The sequence below is a fragment of the Neolamprologus multifasciatus genome, chromosome 7 (assembly GCF_963576455.1).
Source record: "Neolamprologus multifasciatus chromosome 7, fNeoMul1.2, whole genome shotgun sequence".
NCBI classification, from domain to species: domain Eukaryota; kingdom Metazoa; phylum Chordata; class Actinopteri; order Cichliformes; family Cichlidae; genus Neolamprologus; species Neolamprologus multifasciatus.
In genome coordinates this window covers 48,077,342-48,089,854 of record NC_140445.1, presented here as the reverse complement: position 1 = coordinate 48,089,854, position 12,513 = coordinate 48,077,342, and the positions used below count along the sequence as shown (strand labels likewise).

The 12,513-nt window shown below is 40.4% G+C and overlaps 1 protein-coding gene across 4 annotated transcripts in view; it reads right to left on the bottom strand.

Moving 5' to 3' along the window:
* ptdss2 (phosphatidylserine synthase 2) overlaps nucleotides 1-12,513 on the bottom strand; it is a 30,361-nt gene that overhangs the window by 5,378 nt on the left and 12,470 nt on the right. For all 4 annotated transcript variants that reach the window (XM_085166651.1, XM_085166652.1, XM_085166650.1 and 1 more), the window contains exons 6-12: nucleotides 11,936-12,070; nucleotides 10,255-10,305; nucleotides 9,893-10,006; nucleotides 4,411-4,529; nucleotides 4,201-4,315; nucleotides 3,303-3,448; nucleotides 2,164-2,349 (exon numbers count right to left, since the gene is read on the bottom strand). In XM_085166651.1, the coding sequence (XP_085022777.1) occupies nucleotides 2,164-2,349; nucleotides 3,303-3,448; nucleotides 4,201-4,315; nucleotides 4,411-4,529; nucleotides 9,893-10,006; nucleotides 10,255-10,305; nucleotides 11,936-12,070 (866 nt within the window). The remainder of the gene's footprint in view (nucleotides 1-2,163; nucleotides 2,350-3,302; nucleotides 3,449-4,200; nucleotides 4,316-4,410; nucleotides 4,530-9,892; nucleotides 10,007-10,254; nucleotides 10,306-11,935; nucleotides 12,071-12,513) is intronic.

Here is a 12,513-nt window from a genome sequence, read left to right as displayed (position 1 = left end):
GCTGGATGCCATTCTAACAATAATAATATTTTTTTTTTCATTATATACGCTACTATTTGGCCACATTATACAGTGAAATAACATTTTGTTTCACTGCTATGTTGATAACCCACTGCTCCATTTCCCAGTAAGGTTCAACAAGTTTCATCAACCTTACAAACTATTTAACCAACATCAAGAAACAGATATGTGCATTTAAAAACATTATTATTATTAAAAATTTTAACTCCAATAAAACAAAAATTCTTAGATCTGGGTTGGACAGCCTGCATCCAAGTACCAACTTCATCAGTTTACCAAGTTGCCAGAAATCTGGGTGTGTTGTTTGATTTTAATCTCATTTTTTAGGAATAGTGCGAGGATACGATCAACACTTTCAGTGACATTCATTTTCAGTTTTACCTTCTCTCTGGTTATTGCAGCATTTCATCGCCTGACTCCAGAATATGTACTTCAACTGCTGCATAGCAACCGGGTCACGGTCTGAGATCCCCTGGCAGGAACCCGTTAACTGTGTCCATCTCATGCTTAAAGATGAAAGGCTCTTTATCTTGGTTTTCTTTTGATACTGAACTTATTTTAAATGATATATAAATACATTTTAACATTTCTTTTCGTGTACGTTTATTCTGTTTCTGGGAAGCACTTCACAAAAACATACAAAAAGTACTTATTATTGATACTATGTTTATTGTAAACATTAATATTATTTTGAATGCTCCTCATGAGGAGTTACCTCTGTAACACTAAATGGAAGAGCACCAAGCAGTTACACACCTCAAAACATAACATGCACTCAGCACTTGCCTCGGTCCACTCATACTAAATGAAGCATATTAGGTAACAGACTGGGAGTGTACAATAGGGTCAAACAGTGCTTGCAAATTCTTAAGGTTCTCGGTTAAAAAAAATAAAATAAATAAAAAAATCACTTTGATCAGAATAACTGGACAATGGCACCCTTTTGTCTTTAGTCAACCAGAAGAAGTGGTTGAGCTGATCTCATTGCTCTTGTCACGCGATGGTTAGTGTGTGGGTGTGTCTGTGTGCGTGGGGTATCAGTTCCTCTGGGTTTCACTGTCCTGACTCACTTAAACAGTGTCAGCACAAACTGAATGCCCTCTAGCGTCACTAAACTGACTGGAACTGAGAGTAAAAAATTATGTGAAGGGAAATGAAGATGATAAAATTCACCACAGAAAAGATTCCAATAAGTGCCATGCAGGAGATGGATCCATGAAGAGCATTAACTACGTTCTCTAGAGGATCCCATAGATCCTTCAATAATGATTATAGATCCAAATGGTGATGTGGTAGAAGAGTGGAAACAAACAAACAAACAAAGAAAATAAAAACCCTACACTTTTCCTATACCTAGGACATTACTGCATTATTGCTGAGCACGAGCAGGAAGTAGTAAGGAAGGGGAGGGAAAAGGCAAGGGGAGGGGGGGAGGAAAACAGACAACAAGCTTAACATGCCAGGGCAGGCTGCACCTAACAACACAGAAAAGATAAGGCAGCTCAAAAAAATTGAATTACATTTCAAAAAAGAAAAAAGAAAAGAAAAAGAACACACTCCATGAGCTCATGAGGAATAACTAAAATCAAATACAGGAGCACACTGGATGGAGTCTCACACGTGTGAAGAGATCTTTCTTAAACTGTATTTCCTCACCATGAACAGTGCATTTAAAGCAAAAGTGAAGTGCAAAACAGCAGCATGGAAACAGATTGTCATCTTTTCCTGCATGAGTGTATAAAGTTCATTTGGAAAACAGCTGCTTTTTGCCGATTCCCAACTTCCCTTTCTATAATTAGCATGTACAGATCCATAACTGGACTCTACATAAAACAGACCAGTGGAAAACCCACAGAAAGCTGACACACACAAAAACAATAACTTAAAAGAGAAGAGCGTCCCAAAGGCAGACTGGACCTGTCTCAAATAGACTGCACAATGTCCAGTGAACCAAAATAGAAAAACAGAGCGATACTTTGGACTTTGGTCCCAATGTAGTTATTGTGTTTACTAGACACAAGCTAGAAATGGTTAAGAAGCTGAACCCCCCCCCCCTCAAAAAAAAAAACACAACAAAAAAAACAAACAACCACCACAACAACAATTAAATAAATAAATAAAATAACCCATCCCACTACTTACCGGATGAAAAACCGCCACACGGTCCAGATAAGTATGAGGAGGATTCCTAAAAACCAGCACTGAATGATAAGAGAAGGAATGGGCAGCATGATGGTGTGGGGGTCATACTTGACCACTATTAGGAACTCCGTTACTGTGATTGCTGATACCAGCCACGCCTGCTGGCCAAGCTTCTTGTGGAACTTCCTGTTGGGAAAATGAAACAATGTTATTATGGAAAAATTATTCAATAGGGAGGATACATTTACTTTTTTAGGTTTATTTTTAATATTTACTGGTTACATGTATGCCTGTGATGTAACACCGTAATGCACAGCACTATATCACTACCCATGCATTGAATAGTCAACAGTTAAATGATTCTTCCATTTCTAGTCTATCAGAAATTTTACAGTCTAAGTAATTATACGAATTTTGTTAGTGGACAACACTGGTTAAACAGAACTAGTACAGTACTGCAGTACTTAGCTATAGCAAATGAATGGATGTATGTAGGCTGGTCTACAATGAACTGGAATGCAATCAGAGTAATTCCTAACAACATTCTGCACAGCAGCTGTGATGACGTTAACCTGCAAGTAAACTAATGCTAGTCATACTTGGCAAACTAATCTGACACTGTGCGTGAGCGCCACACATTTCCCTTCATTTGGTATTTAAACAGTTAAAAATGGCTTTTATATACATGTGGAATACATGGACATATTTAATTGAGTTTATTTTTAATGAGACTATAATCCCTCAGGTTTAATCAGTTAATCACTAGAAATATCTCCCACCACTGACCCAACACTGCAGAAAACGAAACATTTCTGTCTGTTTCTGTTACTAGTAACCATATTCTTATCAATGCACATGTTTGGCTGGCATGTATGAATGGTGTTCTTACTAAATATTTTGCTGTGTATAGTACACAGAAGACTCACATTTCTTCACTGCTGTGCTTATCTAGTTTTCTGATTTCAATTTGCACTACGATAACCAGTTTAAAACTCAAGAGCAAATACTTGACTAAACTGAATCAGTGCTGAATGTCAACAAGTTCTTTATTTGGTGTGTATAAAACACATACAGTCTTTTATTATACACTCGGTCAAACTGTCCAACTCCCAAAAGAAAAGCTGCACATTGCTACTCACGGGTCATCCATGAAGTCGTAGATCTCCCTCATGGCTACGCCCCCCACGTTGACAAAAAAGACAAGGCGAAGCAGCACCAAGTAGTGTTCAGGAGGCATCCACAACACAAATTTCAGGTAGAAGGTGTTCAGCTCTGCCAACAAAAACTGGCGAGATAGGAAATAAAATATCTTTATTTAGAAGTACCGAGAACACAAAAACAACACAGACAAGAGGAAAAAGTTACAACAATCAGTCCATGTTGGGCACGTCTTTCTTTTCCATTAGCTAACAAGAACTAGCCTTTTACATTTAGTGAACTAATTCAGGTGTCAGACAGGGAACCAAAAACAGAAATAGGGCCCCACATAACTACGCCCATATTTGATGAATTACAAATCTGATATTTTTTCCTCTCTCCTCGATTCATGAAACACATTTCCTATGCGTCTGTTATGTGCAGTTATTTGAGAGTCCTTTCTAAGACGACAGGACAGTGCTGTTTAAGCTTAATGCTGATCGATTGTCACAAGTTGTGGATTTGATGTTTATGCTCCACCCGCCTCTGCTCACATCGGGTGGTTGTCATGTTTTCAGCGTTACAATGTGTTGCTAACAGGGAGGTAGCAGAGTGGCATCTGGCGGACAAACTAAGCAACGGCAACATTCAAAACATGGTTGAAGGGTGTTACTATGATCTCTTCTTTTACTCTTTCCAGTTTATCAATAGTCACGAATCCAGATAGAGATATATCAGCAATATATTAATCAATATAATGGTTAGGCCAGTCCATGAACATATATTATCTATATATCAGAGTCTAAATACATTACGCTTTCTGTGCATTGTTATTGCATGGTGATGTCATCTTTTTTTGCAGTGAGACAAATGCTTTCCCTTCATGTTAGCATTTCTTACCATAAAGATGATGCCTAACACAGCAAGCCAGCGGCGAAGGTTTGAAGCAGGCTTCCACTCAAACTTGACCCAGCTGTAAGGTGTGAACTGGAATGCTATACGCTTTATCTTCCCCCTGTCAAGTACAGACAGAGATATCATTAAATATAAACAAATACAGAAGCCCAACATTAAAATGTTTGCAAAGAAATGTCTTTCATAAAGTCATACTTGTATGTAGGAATGTTCCAGAGGCCCTGCCACTGATACGGTTTCATTGACAACCAGGCCAGGGTCTTCATGCCACAGTAGATCCCCAAACCATTGCACACCAACACATCCATGATCCACTAGATGGAGAAACAATTCAAAAAAAGGGTAAGTGAGGTGCAGTAATCCTCCAAACCAACTATCACACACCTCTCCTCCACCTTGAATATAATTTACATTTACTATGACTAAGGTTTTTTTGTGTGTAACAAGTAGCAACAGCAACCGCAGTATAGTAGTTTGGTTCAAAGAAACTACTTTTTTTTTTGACACTTTTTAGTTATTTAGGAACATTTTTATGCAACAAGATAAAAGAAAAAACAAACAATATGAGGTCATGGGAAGATAACATACGCCCGTACATACATCTGCACATCCACATATACATACTTCAGCAAGTCTGCATTACTAATTCTACACATTAAAGGGTGCTGCCACAAGCTGTAAAGTCCAGCCATTTTCTCCATCGTCTCCTTCCCAATCTCCCTGCAGTCGCAGAGTGAAAGTCATACATTCCATCAATTTGACGTCTTCCACTATGGAGGTAAAAAGTGTTACAGTGGGAGGGTCTCTACAGAGCCAGCGTTTTGTTATGGCCTTCTTCGCAGAAGCCAAGAGAACTTTCAGAAGATAAACATCATCTGCAACTAAATCGTCTGTAAAATATCCCAGATACAATGAGGTAAATGTACAAGACACGTGGAATCCCAACACCTCTGTAATTATCTTTACAACTTCCGTCCAGAAGGGTTGTATGAGTGGGCAGGACCAGAATATATGACTGTAATCAGCCATGTCTTCCCCACAATTCCTCCAGCAAAACGCAGGTGTGGCACTGAATTTAGTCTTCTGTTTAGGCGTTATGAAATAGCGTATAATGTTCTTCCAGCAGAAGTCCCGCCACATGTTGGAGTTAGTTGTGGTAAACTGTGTCTCCCAGATCCGTGCCCACCCATCTTCTGTAATGACAATGTCCATTTCTTTTTCCCATTTCTGCTTTATGTAAATCGTTGAGTTCCCTTTGAGTTTAGTCATACATTTGTACAATTTACTTATCAAGGCTCTGTTACTCCCAGAGTCATAAGCATCAATGAAAATATTAACAATCGAGAAGTCTCCACGGACACAGCTCTTTAGTCTTTTGCCAATATAGTCACGGAGTTGCAAGTATCGAAAAAAGTCTTGTTTCTCAAGGTCGTAAGTCTTGCATAGGGTATCAAAAGCCATAATTTTAGATTTTACAATAACCAAACACCCAGCAGTGATTCCATGCCACACCCATTGTTTAAATCTACTATCGTGGGAAGCAGGTAAAAAAATTAGGGTCATACGCTGGCCACCTCAGAAGTTTTATCTCTTCCTGGAGTTGTGCCTGCCTGACCACTCCCCTCCATATTTTTAATGTAAAAGTGACCCAGTGGCTGGGCGTCAAGGTATCGTCCAAATCAGAAGCTGCGTGACCAAGTCTAGACTGGATTGGCGTGTCCGAGAGAGACATCTCAATCGTCTTCCACCTTGCACAAAAGGATGGGTTACACCAACACACCAAGGACCTCAGCTAAGCAGATAAGTAGTAATCCCTTAATGAAGGTAGAGCCAGGCCCCCTTTTTCTTTCGGCAACTGCAAAGTAGAGAACTTCACCCTTGGTCTTTTGTTAAGCCAAATGAATCTCGAAATCTGTTTATTCCATTCCCTGAATTGCTTCTCTGGAATTTGAATAGGTAAAACAAGAAAAAAAAAATAAAAAATGAGTAGTTTGGGAAGAATACTCATTTTAATTATCTGTATCCTGTTGCCAAGGTCGAGAGGGAGCAAGGCCCAAATGCTGAGATCGCTATATATTTCTCTATTAATACGACTAATTAATATCATACAGTTGTGTCAGATCTCTAGGCAGAAACTCTCCTAAATATTTGATAGCAGTTGCCTCCCAATTAAACTTGAATTTTGACAATAGTGTCTGGTCTGGAGAAAAATTAAATGTCAGAACCTGAGTTTTTTTGACATTAAGAACATACCCTGAATACAGGCCATATGTTTCCAACATCCCCATTAACACTGGTATACCTGAGCTGGGATCCGTGATTGTCACCAAGACATCATCTGTGTATAAACACACCTTGTACTCGTCCCCTCCTATTACAATCCCTTTCAACGATGTTTCCTGACGTATAGCCTGGGCTAGAGGTTCGATAAACAAGTTGAAGAGGTAGGGGCTTGCTGGACACCCCTGTCTACATCCTCGTTCTAAAAAAATAGTATCGGAGAGGCTACCGTTAATTTTTATTCTGGCAGTAGGGAGAGAATAAAGAGCTTGGAAACATTTTATAAACTCGCTACAGAAACCAAATCTTTTCATCACTAGGAAGAGGAAGTCCCAATTCACTGAATCATACGCTTTTTCAGCATTTAAGCTAAGAATAATTGAGCTTTTTTTCTTATTATTAATGTGTTCGATGATGTTCGCCTAATATTATCGTGGGTTTGTCTATTTTTCAAGAAACCCGTTTGGTCTTCATCAATCAAAGAAGGCATTACAGCATCCATTCTTCGCACCAAAATAGTTGTGTATAGTTTATAATCTGAGTTCAGGACACTTATAGGCCTATAAGATTTGCAGTTTAGTCTATCCTGTCCCCCCTTTGGCAAAAAAGATATGAAGGCCTCCTTCCAAGAGGGAGGTACCAGACCTCCTTTCAAAATATAATTAAAACTAGTTTCCAACAGGGGAAGAAGGCTTTCCCTCATGGTTTTGTACCATTCGGCAGGGAACCCGTCGGTACCTGGTGATTTATTGGATTTAAGGCTGGAAATAGCTTTAATTATTTCTTCCCGAGATATTAAGGACGTTAACTTACTATTTGCTTCTCGACCAATCGTAGGCAGGTCTAAGGAATTCAAAAAGTCAGTTATCTTATTTACATCACCCTGAGTAGATTGACTATATAACGATTGGTAATACATTTCAAACACTTTTTGAATTTTATCCAGGTCAGTTACAACATTGTTACCAACTGACTCTCTAATCTTATAAATATTATTTTCAGCTTGCTGTTTTCTAATCCGCCACGCAAACCGCTTCGCCGCCTTAGGCCCCGCCTCATAATACCTCTGTTTCATAAATCTTATGTTTTTCTCTACTTCTTCGCTCAATATTTTATCTATCTCCTGCTTAATCTGTCTGATCTGGTGGGTTACTGTAGTATTTTTATCCTTCAGACCTGACTGTTCCAAGGCCATTAATCTATCCTGCAGTTGTAACAATTCTTGTGACTTTTTCTTTTTAAGCATGGTTGACCACGCAATTATTTTTCCTCTGAGGACAGCTTTGGGTGCATCCCATACAATACTGTGATTTGTCTCTCCATTATCATTGTCCTGCAGGTACAAATTAAGATCGGCTGTCATTTGTTTCACAAAAGCGGGGTCATTTAACATACCGTCACTGTACTACTGTCTCCTTTTTCAATTTGGCAATTAATTTGCTTCTTTTAATAGGGTTATTCAGGCCATTTACATTTAGTGACAGCATTTTATAGAAATTATAAGCCATCAAGTGGATATGTGGAATACAACATAATCAACCCAGACCTCAGAACATCACAACCAGAACTCACTGAACAGCAAACACACCAAACATTAACAAGAGCTTCCAAAACAAAGGATATACGAGTGTCCTTTGACATTGAGGGGACTGGCCACAAGGTGGGACCCCTCATCCGACAAGAGGGGAGTGACCGACAAAAAAGCCAAAAAAGGGCAAAGAATAACTAAAAACAGTTTCTTATCGCTACTAAAAAAACTTGGTGGTTCTCTAACCATGTCCGTAGGCTCCAACCTAAAGAAAAATGAATTCTGAGGGATACGAAAGTCAGTGTTCTCGCGGTTAGATTATCAAAACTTTACCGCCAGCTATCTCACCGTTGTCCCGCCATCAGCTGCTCACTCGTTCGCTGGCACTTTTTCTTGCTCCCTCCGGAATGCTGGAACGTGCTGCTGGAAGCCGCCTCCGCAGTGTGCTGTCTGCGTTTCCCAAGGAAGTAGCTGCCTTATCGTGTCCTCTGTCATCCTGTTGGTTTGGTTCCCCAAGGTGATCGTACCCACGGCTATTCCCCGCTTTCTTAAATCCTCGGCAGCTTGGGTCGCGGTATTATATAGGACATTGCTTGACGCATAAAACACTCGCATCTTACTTAGTGGTGTCTGGAAGCGGATCCCGCTGTCCTTCAAAGCCTTCTTAACCGGGATATATTCCCGTCTCCTTTTCTGCACTTCCAGGGAGTAGTCATGATCGAAATACACCCGTTTGTTTTGGATATGTACCCCTTTGTTCCATGCCGTGCGGAGAATTTCTTCTTTAACGGAGAACCGGAGGAAGCGCACTATTATTGAGCGTGGTGGGGCGTTCGGGGGTGGTTTTGGTCCCAACGCGCGGTGTGCGCGCTCAATGCCGAGGGCACGGTCCGGGCCGAAATCTTCACCTAGGTGTTCTTTGATCAGATTTTCAACAAAGGTAGTCACCGACGAGCCCTCCGGGTTTTCCGGTACGCCGTAAATCCGGATGTTTTTGCGCCTAGCGCGGCCCTCCATATCGGACACCTTTTCCTGAAGCGCCCGTTGATTTTCCAACAGCTGCACAAGTGTATCCCTAACACCAATGTCCCAGCGTTCCGAGTCAGCCATGTTGTCTTCGACGTGCTTTAGCCGACCAGTCATCTCCTCTACCTGATCCGCCATCTCGTGTAATCTTTGATTCAATTCCTTAGAGTTCGGCCATTTGCTTCTTTATATCCTCCCGAAATTCCGTACCGAATGCTTTGAAGTCACTTTTCAATTAGGTTCGCAATGTAGCCATTTCGGCCACCAGTACGATACTCGCAGCATCCCGAAGCCAACCCAGACCTTCACCTCGGTCGCCATCTTGTCCCGATGCGAGGCTTGCCTCACTAGCCGCGGCGTCCTTCTCCATTTCACAGTCAAGAATGTTTCGTAGCCCGTATCCTCCCTTTTTAGATTTATCCCCACTCATTCTTGCGTCGAAAAATGGCAATGTAGCCCTAATACAGCTCTCGAGTCCGGGGAAACACACGGTTGGTGCCGGAGGTCACTCACTATGCGGCCATGCGGTGCTACGAGCCACCGGAAGTCGGTTCAAAGAAACTTCTTGTCTAATATGGACACATTTGAAAAGTATGTCCACATTGGGCAGGATTATATCTGCAGTAAACACTGTTACACTTTAAAGAGAAGACATCTTGATCTTATGTTCATTTCTCTTCAATGTGCCAAGCATTTTTTTTTTTTAGATATTGTTCATTCTTACCATTTGTGCCTTATTACAAAAGACTCACTCAGAAAACTTAGACAAAACAAACCAAAATAACCTCAAAGTGTGTCACACAGTTTTTTGTAATTAGAAGAAAACAGCACAAATGTACGTACATGGTCCCACCAGCACTCTGAGAAATTAGGCAACTGGTGCTCCAGGCTATACTCCAAGAACTCAAACATGACGCTGATTATCATACACATCCACCAATCCCGAATCATTAGAGTCTGGAGGGAAAATAGAGTGTGAGGAGGTCAGCAAGATAACAGACAATAAACAATAAAAAAGGTGCAACTTTATTTGTCAATAAATGATCACACTAGAATGGGAATGACCTCACTTGGCACTTAGTGACTAGGTGCTCTGTAATCATTGCAAAGTCAAACCATTTAAATCTGTGATGTGTACATAACAGCGAGGACAGCACGCTCAACTGCTTTTATGAAACATGTCAGACAGCTAATTCCAAACCTACCTTGATATACCATCCGAGAAAGTGAGCTGGCACGAAGCCATCCATCTTGTCCTGCAGAGACAAATGATGTTTAACAGCAAGCCCAACTACAATTTTGCCCCTAAATCTTAGGGAATGAATGAAAAGCCCTTTCATTAAACTGTTGATCGTGTTATTGCATTTCTAAAGTTGGGTGCCGACAAATACCCCCTCAGCCTTTTACGACTGAGGGGTAAAAATAACTCTTTTTTAGGGTCAACTGGAAAGAAAAACAGATGTGAAATGTAAAAGTGAGATCAGAAATCAAATGTGACATAATCGGATGCAAACTATAAAGTGACATTTAGAATATGCAAATATATCATTCCTAGTAAGCCTATATTTTGTCAATACAAACAATTATTCACTCCAAGCCTGTATATTGACTGCTCTCCATTTATCTACACATAAATACAATGCACTGTAAGAAACTGCACACAGCTGCTCCTTCAGTTTTTTATATCCCAGCAGCCACATGTAGGCACCAGAACTCTGATCTTGATAACCATGCAGCCACTGATTTGTGAAATTCCACATCTGAGTGCAGTGCCAACCATCCACCATATTTACTGCAAAGTAGCCCATTTAACAGGGAGATGTGTTGCATTACACTGGTAGCGGATTATGATAAGCATCCTATGGTTTCTAACTTTCCATTAAAACACAGATCTGTGCACAGATCTGTGCGCATTTCTTAACATTTCCAAACTGCATTTCAGTTCATTGAACACTGTTTTAAGCTTCACTGCTCCACTGATATAAACCAAAACAGCAAGTGTGCTTGGAGACACACACAGCCTGTGCTCTAAAAAGTCCTGCTGCTTTCTATTTGTGCTCGGACAGATAAAATAAGACCATCTGTGTTCAAATAAAGCATCGCATCTAGTTCACACTGGAAACAGGAAGAAATGAGCACAGAGAGTACTGGGTCAATGAACAGGACAAAGCCTCTTTGGGCATCACAAAGCACAAATAAAATGCAATTAAACACACAGCTCCACCCTTACTATTTGGATCATATAATTTCTGCTTAGTAACCCAGCACATTTTTATGTATTAATTTTTTAGCTTGACTTTTCACATGCAACTTCCTACAACTGAAGTAAAGTTTATTGATAAATATGTGGCTTTAATTTGACATTTTAAAAAGTCTATTCACAGAAATGGAGTTTTAGAGGCTAAAATCAGACTATTAGTGGAGGTGGGCTCTAGGTCATGGCAGCAGAGAGAGGAAGGCCTGGTTCTATTGATGGACTGTAATCTGCCCCAGACTCAAGCTGCTGCACACCTCCACAGTAACTGTATTCTTGTGTGTATTTGAGAATGAAAGAGAGATAAATCAGAAGAAAAAGAGATAAGAGAAGTTTTACTTTAACACAAAAGGCCAGATTCATCTAAGATTCAGATTCATCTAAGCTGCCATATTTCTTTTCTGTATCTGGGCCACTTCCTTATAGCAATAATTGAGCACAATATGCACAAAATTATAAATGCATGACTGGACAAGAAATTTTACTTTTAGGAAGGCGGCCTGTTTCTTACTCAGTTGTTTTCAACGACATAATACTATCAAAAAGTAGTAAAAGTCTTACAAACATTCCTACCTGCAAAGATACACAGGAGAGAAAAGTAACATAAAAATCAAAAAAATTCCCTCTCTCACCCAAATGTTGTGGAAAGGGTCTGTAGTGTTTCCAGGGTCATAAATGAGGCAGTTTCCCCCATAATCGCGCTCAGGGAGAGGAACCCCCAATTTGGGGTCAATGTACTTCATGAACTGTCGTCCATCGTGCACCGTCTGGATAAAAGAGGATAAGAATAAGAGCAAGTACCACCAGAACTTACATTTCTACACAGGCTACATCAGATGGTGTCCTCCTTCAGTTAACGGCAGATTTCTGTGGCATAAAAGTAACATTTTATTGCTTTTTACCTAGCAACAACTTAAAATTATCCTTGTACAAACAGGAAGTAGATGGTTAAATATACCCCCCCCCCCCCCCCCCCCTTTATTCTTCTTCTTTTACAGTGTCCAGGGCAGTCTGAAGGGCCTGGCTCAGTGACAATTTAATTAAATTGGGAGAGTGAAAAGAGGCTTCCAGGGATCACAGCAGAAAAAGCACCAGAGACTGGAACAGACATGTCATAGTGGGAGGGGGGAAAAAAGCCCGATATTTTGCCCAGGCTTGACTACACTTTTAAGAAGTACTTATGGACTCCATCTGGCCTTCTTTTTGGAGA